General features: G+C 36.4%; 1 protein-coding gene across 3 annotated transcripts in view; it reads right to left on the bottom strand.

Moving 5' to 3' along the window:
- Positions 1–885: 885 nt before the first annotated feature.
- Positions 886–9,195, bottom strand: part of gata6 (GATA binding protein 6) — an 8,628-nt gene continuing 318 nt past the window's right edge. The window contains exons 1-7 of one of the 3 annotated variants that reach the window (XM_053486437.1): positions 9,046–9,195; positions 7,862–8,707; positions 6,730–6,896; positions 4,616–4,741; positions 4,419–4,506; positions 4,225–4,328; positions 886–3,178 (exon numbers count right to left, since the gene is read on the bottom strand). The exon at positions 9,046–9,195 is cut by the window's right edge and continues 53 nt beyond it. In XM_053486437.1, coding sequence (XP_053342412.1) covers positions 3,011–3,178; positions 4,225–4,328; positions 4,419–4,506; positions 4,616–4,741; positions 6,730–6,896; positions 7,862–8,651 — 1,443 coding nt within the window. In that variant the 5' untranslated portion in view covers positions 8,652–8,707; positions 9,046–9,195 and the 3' untranslated portion in view covers positions 886–3,010. The remainder of the gene's footprint in view (positions 3,179–4,224; positions 4,329–4,418; positions 4,507–4,615; positions 4,742–6,729; positions 6,897–7,861; positions 8,708–9,045) is intronic. The other 2 variants (XM_053486439.1, XM_053486438.1) reach the window with 2 other exon arrangements.

A 9,195-nucleotide genomic window follows, 5' to 3' on the forward strand; every position in this document is an offset into this window, starting at 1 on the left:
CTAATTTAGTACATAAAACCTTGTTTATTAAACATTTCATCATTCAGATTAAATAATGTCGAGCATCCAGGAGAACTGGTGCTGTTGAAAAAAAAAATAAAGGGTTCGAATACTTCGATTCAAATTAAAGCCAACAGGAAGAGAGTTGGAGTGTTGCAAGTTCTCAGATGGTTCGATATTTTTTGTGACCTAAATGTCAAGTCATACCAAACTTGTAAATCAAAGTTGGGAAACATTTGGACTGTTTGAAAATTGACAATAATAATAATTTAAAAAGTTATATAATTTATTATAAAATATTATTATTATTATTATTATTAATATTATTATCAGACCTTTTGTCACTGGTTTCCTTTAAAATTTCACTAATATAAATATTATTATATATTTATATAATAATAATAATACTATGAAGAAGACTGCACTATATGAATCTAATTAACTATTTAATTAAGCGAGTGTATAAAACAGTTTAAAAGTCAAACCAGCAAACTTTTTTTTTCCTTTAAAATTATGTTGTTACATTATTATGTTAAATTATGTTATTCTTAACACATTCTGCTTAGAAAGCCCTTCACTTTGTCATGTGATTAAATCTATCTAACTTCAAAATGTATATTTTATTATTTTTATTATTATTATTATTATTATTATTATGACTGTTTTTGATTGCCATCTGCTTCCAGTCGGCATTAAGGTACGAGGATACGCCGTGATGTTACAGCATGTCACGTGGATCGTGAATTATTTTAACAGCTTATCTCTTATCTACGGGCAGCACGATAACCAAGAAGAAGCGCCCAACAAATTACACATCAGAATCAAAAATTCCTTCACATTTCCAAAATGAAAAAAATCAACAAAGAAGAACCAGAAGGTCATCAGTGAATTCCTGCGATTTTTCTTTTTTATTATTATAATAATTATTATTATTTGTCCAGTGTGGATGAACTCGCTGCAACTGCAACATTCGCAGGAAAATGATTGGATTACAAATAGACATACGACAATGCCTTCGCTCGAGAAAGTCTGTTCAGCACACGACAAAGGACATAAAAGAAATGTACAAAATGTCTTCCATGTGCGTTCAGGACAAATCAAATGGGCTGAGGATAAAAAAAATAACATTGCAACCTTTTTTTTTCTTTGTTATTTCGATAGAGAAAACAAGAAGTAGAAGCCTTCTGTGATCATGTCAAATGAAATGATCTCCTCAACAAATAGAGCTGTAAAATGTACAAATACATTAATGCCAAATAAAATAAAATAAGAAAACAACAAAAGGAGAAACACACCACATTTTTTTAAGAGAAATAAATAACTCTACAGATTTATAGAAACAAAAAAGAAAAAAGTATGGATTGTGGTCAAATGTTGCTTGTATTACTCTCTCTCTCTCTCTCTCTCTCTCTCTCTCTCAGACACACACACACACACACACTTACACACGGCATAAAAATAAAAGCTCTCCCACTTCACTAAGAGAAGTTCGGCTTCTCCACTAAAGGTCCTCCTAGTGCTCCAGAGACTCTACTTAAAGTCCAGACGCGTCTAAATGAATCATTCAGGGATAAGCGTGTATCTACTTTCAAGCTCTTGAGCCTCCATCTGGGATCCGACTCGCTCACGAGAGAGTCGCCCGGGTCGTGAGTTATTCTAACAGCTTATCTGTCGGCCGGGATGATAAGCAACGAGAAGCAAGAAAAATCACTCTAAATGATCAAACCAAAATCCAAACATCATTTCGTAAAGAATATATTTCAGTATATTTCATTGTGAGAAGAAAAAAAAAAAAGAAAAGAATAAACAAATAAATTCAAATAAAAAATATTATAGTATTTGCATACCAATGTGTTAAGTTAGGTAGTTAGGTCTTATAGCAAGGGAAAAAAACCAAAACCTTTTGTAACAAAAAAAAGCATCAGAAAAGATTTCCTGAGTGCAGTTTGTTTGTTTGTTTGTTCTGAGAGATATTGTCTAGAGTTGTTTTGTTTGTATTCGTGATTGAAAATGAAGTATGAAATTTTCATCCTTTCAGTCCACCGTAATCAGCACAACAAAAGTCAAAGTACCATTTAACACTAAAAATCACACTTTTTTGATTTGATTGGAAAGAATCAAACAAGGAGCTAAAAAGCAACCAGATACCCTGTATTAAACCTTAACAATTACAGTCCAATTGAATAAGAGCTTTTTTTTTCTTTTTCTTTTTTTTCTTTTCTTTTCTTTCTTTTTTTTTTTTTTAAAACAGAAGATCCTGTGCAGATTAGGATGGATCAGATACACCAACAGCAAACGCAGACATGAATCTCATAAACAGCGAGACTTAAAAACAAGGAACCAGGCTTCGGTCCTACACTACCAGACTTTATCTTTATTTGACAAATATAAGCATTAATCTTCAACAGCCGGCATTATAAATACAATTTCATTCATTCATGACGGAGGGAGGGACGGAGGGAGGGAGGGAGGGAGGGCGGGGTTGGTATAATCTTTGATTCCAGTTTGAACGATTTCAAAATTTTGTCATTCAAAAACGAAAAACGCTTTCCGTTAAACTGAGAGAAGAAAAACTGATGGAAATGATTTCTCTTCTGACGCAATCCGATCCAATCCAGTCAATTTTCGATTTTTTTCCAACTGGGAAAAAAATCAAACAGGTTTTGATCCACATACTCCTCGGACCGACACTCGTAGTGCTGTTTGTGGTTTTAAAAAAAAAAAAAAAACAGTACCAAAGGCACGTTGTGGATCGGCACTAGTATTCTTGATTATTAACATCCAGAGAGTGTATTTCCAAAAAAAATTGGAGTAGAAGGATTTTTTTTTTGTTTTTTGTTTTTTTGCACAAGCTCTCCAAAGCCGAAGAAAAGTCACGAGCATGAGCAAGGTTTTTCTTTTTCTAAGGGCGACTCCAGGACCGTGATGAAAGCAGCCATTTTACAAATGAATGCCAGGGATGATGTAGAGTAGAGCGATGAGGAGCTTTTTAATTCCACACAGGTCAGTGTCAGGCCAGAGCCATGGGACACCACGTGTCACCTCGTACAGACGCTGCCACGTCACCAGTGGACATTAATCCCACGTTACTGTACAGACCCTCCTGGCCGGGGTACTTCACGATGGAGCTTGTGGTGCCTGGGACTTCTATATGACCCACCATAGCGGAGGAATTCACCTATAATCACAATAAATAAAAATATATAAGAAGAAGAATCATGCCATTTTCTTATTTCTGTATATTTTCATTTTCTTATTTATTCTATTTATAATATATAAAAAAAAAATTTAAACCAGCAATAAATTTTATAGAACAATCAAATTACAAATAACCAGTAAAAGTCCCTGCGTAGAACGCACACAGAACCTTTAAAGGACAAAACAAACCAAAGTTATACCATAGTTACCTTTTTTTTTCAGCTACAAGGCACGGTAACTTAAGTACAGTATATAAACATTATTTTTATTATCTTACTTAAATTAAACTATAATTGCATGAGTGTAATAAGCCATTCTTAATTTCTAATTTCCCTGGTTTTATATATTTAATTTATTACAAACTGTGACCGTCCTATTCATACAAGCGTTACCATGGCAACTAAAATATTTACCTCATTTTTCTAAACAAGATCTGATATTTTGAGCATATCTATTTCATATGAATTATTATAATATGAGTTGTATGCAGTGTTGCCGGATAAAATATATAGACAGTTTCCTAAAATAAAATTTTATATTATTATTATTTTAAAAGGCTTCATTTAACATTAAAATGTGCATATGCATTGTATGGAGAAGTGTTGCCATAGTAACTAAAAGTTGTTGATAATTTTTTGCAAAAATAACATCAAATTGTATATACTGTATCTTGTCAAAATGTTTTTATGCATTTTTACTTTATATCAGTTGGGTTTTAGGATCGTTTGGGATATTTTTTATTTTAATACAATTTTTACAACAAAAAAAAACCCTTTCACATGCCATTATTACATAATTATATAGTACATGTTATATATTATTAAACATTAGTTAGAGTCCTAGTCTTACACTCGGTTATTATTAAGTAATTACACCTCATCACGCGAATAAAATGAAATGAAATTTATATCAATAAAATTATGAATAATCAGACATCTATTTTAAATCAATAACAAATAATTATGTCAGAAATGTTAGAAAATGTAATTGCCAATGTTGAGGTAAGCTAGAATCTGTTGAACTCACCGAGGTCACGGCCACCTGCGCAGATGGAGGACTGTTCTTTGAGTTTTCTTCAGATGCAGAAGATGATGATGATGTTGGAGTCACGGGGACAGAGCTGCTTCCTGCTGATTAAAAATAAAACCCAATCTGTTAGATAACAGAAACGCAACTAAACGCGTACAGTCTTACAGCGAGATGTTTTTCCTGTCACTGACCGGACGATCCTTTTGTCTTGTTCAAGTTTTTCGGTTTTCTTTTCCTCGTCTGAATGCCTTCCTTCTTCATAGCCAGTGGCCGTGGTACCTGTTGAAACGGGCGGAATTTTTAGCTGATTGTTATCAGTTATTAAATGCATAAATCAAGTCAGAGGGCATGTGTTGTTGTGTAGATGTCATGCTTCTGGCCTACACACCCCGTGTAATTTAGTGTAGAGTCCGCATGCGTTGCACACCGGTTCCCCCTCTGCGTTTCTGCGCCACAGGGTCGTGGTACTGGTCTGGCAGTTTGCACAGGAAAGACCGACTCTTCTAGAAGATGACTGCATTCACAAACACACACACATAAATTCAATCATCTGTTAACTTTTAACAACTTTCAACAAGTGTGATTATATTCTTATTACACTTGAAACATTAATCACGCTGGAATATCCGATTTCTAACTGATTGGTTTGCAAGGAGTAAAACCTGTATCTGTAACTTTTTTTTTTTTAAATGTTCAATGTTTTAATAATAAAAGACTAAAATATCTTGGGTTAAACCCTTCTTATGGCATTTAGAAGAGATGTTTCCCAACATTTTTCAGCAACAAACTCCTTCAAGAGTATGAAAAATAATGAAATAAAGAAAGCCATTATATTTTGAACTTTTGAAATATTTTGCTCATGATTTCAAAGTGTTTAATAAAGTTTAGTTGATTTATTGAAACCAGAAAGCCAGAACACATTAGACTCAAGTTCACCCGACTTATGATAAATATTGATACTGGATAAACATGATAATAAATAATAGTTTAACGTTTATGGGTTGGGTTTTTCCACCACTGTTACAAAATAAAAAATTTAAGACACAAAAATGATAAGAAATGCTTCACATAATTCACTGGTTTAAAGGTACCAGTGTAAAATACAATAAAATATAATAAAGAAAATTAATGTTTAAACAAAAAAAATACAAATTATTGAATGACATCTTAAAACAAATTGTTTTAAGTCTCATATCGGGGTCTCCAATTTTCAGTTTTGGTAAAGTGGAGGTAAGAACAAGCCAGCATTTACCTATCATTAAAATATATATTAATTATTATAACATTATTATTATTATTATTATTATTGTTAAGTATTATTAAACTTATTATTATAAATAATTAGTTTATTATTTAATAATAAACTTATTACTAAGTTTATAAACAATGTAAGGCCTTAATTCTGAGAAATAAAGTTACCAATTTGTATTTTATTATCTATGCTGATATCAGTAATGGTACATTTTTGTACTGCTTATCTTTCACCTTAAAATGTTGAAAATAGTGCAAATTAAAGAGTGAGGAACTATTTTTAAGGACCACTTTAGCCACATCTCATGCATCTTCTACAAGGATTTCTGGCCCTAGGGGCAGGAAAAGTACTGTTAGATACCTTTTTTTCATAGCAAATCTAATGATATCTAAAGAAACATTTTGATTAAAAATTAAAAATACTTTTGCACGCATTAAAATAATGACCCTAAAACGCAATTTCATAGTTGAATTACATGTTTCAATCTGTCTTGAGAATCAGATATAGTCGACTCTGTCAAAAATAAAATTACTGTTGCTTGTTGCTGCATGGTACACATCTTTAAAGCTGAGGATTACACTATGTACATGCACCTTTTCAGCTAAAACACAAACTATAAATACAAATAAATTCTGCGACAAGAAAAGTCCACTCTGGTTCCTTTAACTAAAAAACAAGTTAAATGAAATCACTTTGGATCAAATGTGATATGTTTAGGAATTTATATATATATAGTAATAATAATAATTATTATTATTAGGATTATTATTATAGTTTAATATATTTATATACTTTAATTATGTTCATAAAATTTAACTGTCCTGAGTGTGTGTGTGTGTGTGTGTGTGTGCGTGTGTGTGCGATTTTTTTTTTTTTTTAATGAGGGCTTCCTAGAAAGTGTGTGAGAACCAGTATGCACAAAAAGAAATGGTACCAAACAGAACGTTTGTTTAATAGAGTGTATTTTGTGTTTATGTGTTTGTTTTTTAATGAAAGATGCACGACACTAAAGGTGCACGACATGTCTACGTGCTGATAAATACATTTTATAATCTAATTTGTTTAGCTCGAAACTCTGTATTCAGGGTGTATGTGGAATTCAAGCAGTGTGAGAATCCCGCTTTTACCATTTTAATACGCATTCAGTATAACGGTCCTCAGTATTTTCATGTGCGTCACTCTAGATTTTTTTCTCCCAGTCCCTATAGTACCAGCCCGGGCTACAGTGTGAAATGAGGACTCGGACTCACCATGCGCTTCTGGGGTTTAATTAATGGTCGGCTCAGGCCGTTCATTTTGCTGTACAGGCCGCAGGCGTTGCAGAGAAAGTGCCCGGTGCCGTCGCGTCTCCACAGCGGGGTGGAGATGGAGCCGCAGTTCACGCACTCTCGACTCTCCATCGCGTCCTCGAGAAAGTCTAACACACACACACACCACACAGAGGAGACACGTGCACGTCAATGAGGCGTAAATGAACAGGCGCTGCTCTAATTGATTGCCCCGTCTCTGACCACCTCTGAGAGATTTTAACCTGAAACATAACTCACCTGGATAAATAACTTATTTTTCAAATGTTGCTTATAGAAGTAGCAATACATCCCGTTAATATTTCTTACTGAAAAGTTTTTAGTCGTAATTGTTTATTCAAATATTAAAAAACATAATTATTCACAATGTTTTAAAATATGTTGTTCGTTTCTGACCTTAAAAAAGGAATTTATCCACTTAAACTATATTTTCACTCATACAGTATTCCTGCAGTAAATCCGTAGTTTTCCTGTAATCATGATACACTTTCCGTTTTAAACAAAACCCGACATTAGGCGTTAATAAATCTGTACTGAGTCAACGTAAATCTTTAGTGCATTCTTCCCTGTTATATTCATGTAATTTATTTTAAACTCATATTCTAGCTTATTTCTCTTGTTTAAAAATAAAGATTCGGAAGTTATAAAAGGCAGTTTAATCAAAAGTATTTAAAGTACGAACATTAATTTCACACCCGCCTTGTTACATCGAATTAATGAATCAATTGTTTACGAAATAGTCGCTTTTATTGTTGTGTTTTTTTTTCTTTCATTCATTTTTTGTGGTTCAAAAGTACACAGCACCAGCTTCTATTTAGATTTGCTTACCGAATATTATATTCGACAACTCTTAAACTTTAGAAGTAATAAAAATCTGAAGGAAACTGTTGTGGTTCTTGTTTGGATTGTTAAAGTTATTCTAAAAAGATATATAATGTTCTTGGATGCACCTTAGATGCTGGAAAATATCTTATAGTATTATTTTAGATCGCGCAAACTCACACTCAAACACCTAAACACCTAAACACACACACACACACACCACGCTTTGAGAGAGTGTGTATTTTTTTTTTACCTGTAGGTCCGGGCCGGATGGAGAGCGGCGCCGCTCGGCTCTGTAATGAATGCAGCATGGAGTTATCGAAGGGTCCGGCGGGCCAGGCGGTGGGGATCTGGGGCAGCTGCGCTCCCACGTAGGGCGCGTACGGCCCGCTGTAGGAGCCGCTCAGGGGTCGCGACAGGAACTGCTCCCTGCCGCTGGCGTTCAGTGCGCTCTGGTAGGTCGAGTCCCTTGCCGTGCCGTTGTTCACGGGCGGGCTTGGCGAGTAGTGAAAGCGAGTGGAGGTGGCGTGTGGGCTCCCGGTGCTGTAGGACGACGGGCTCTCGGGCGCGGGCTGTGACCAGGCAGCGTGACTGCTGACCGCGTGGCTCGGTTGCGACGCCGCCGCGCTCGGCTGCAGGTAAGGCAGACTCGGGATCATCGGGCCGACGCGCGAGGTCGGCACGTACACCGGCGAGTTTGGACTGGAGTGCATGTAAGCCGCCGACGGCGACTCGTAGGCGGCCAGCGTCGAATACATGTCGCCTGGGTCCACCACGATTCCGGCGGTCTTGTGCGCGCTCAGCTTAGCGGCCTGGTCTAGATCCGCGAACAGCGGCACCTCGTCCGAGCTCACTGGGTGACCGAAGGCGGCGTAGGAGGCCAGCGGCCGCGTGTCTGCGCGCCGACTCCCCGCTGGGTCCAGAGGCGACGTCCTCAAATCGTCCCTGCGCTCGCCGTGAACGCAGATCTGCTCGGACGGCGAGCCCGGGTTACTGGACACTTCACGCTTGACTGTGGACCAGCTGTGCTCGCCCAGGTCCATCCAGGAACCGTGTGGTAGCTCGCGGGGTGCGGAAAACGGATACGAGACGGATTAGCCTGCAAGTGAGAAAAGAAACTTCAGAACAACGAACCAAATCACATGGAATCAGCTTTAGTTACCTTATATAGTATCTAACCGTATGATATGTATAAGATATACACTTATAAAAACATCATTAGATGTTTCTTAAATCTTTCAAAAACATAAAGAGGAAACTAAGTACAAAAACATGATTTCAACAGGTGTATAGTCTGCTGTAAAAACGAACCACAACACCCTGCGCTTTCTAAGGATTGGTTTTCATCCGGACTTTATCCCCTATTCATAACAACTCGAAATACTCTGGGGAAAAAAATTAAGCCTAGACGTGGGGAATATTAGAACTGAGCTGCACCTCATTGCAGAGGGTTAGTAAGCAGTTAGACTCCCTGTCCGGCTGAAGAGACTCCAGAGAAGAACTGAATCCATCCGTGTCTTGACTCAGTGCTCCCTCGCTTTCTCTCTCTCTCACTCTCTCAGTGAAGCCTCATGATTATTGCCAAAA

This window comes from Clarias gariepinus, chromosome 25, assembly GCF_024256425.1.
Source record: "Clarias gariepinus isolate MV-2021 ecotype Netherlands chromosome 25, CGAR_prim_01v2, whole genome shotgun sequence".
NCBI classification, from domain to species: Eukaryota; Metazoa; Chordata; class Actinopteri; order Siluriformes; family Clariidae; genus Clarias; species Clarias gariepinus.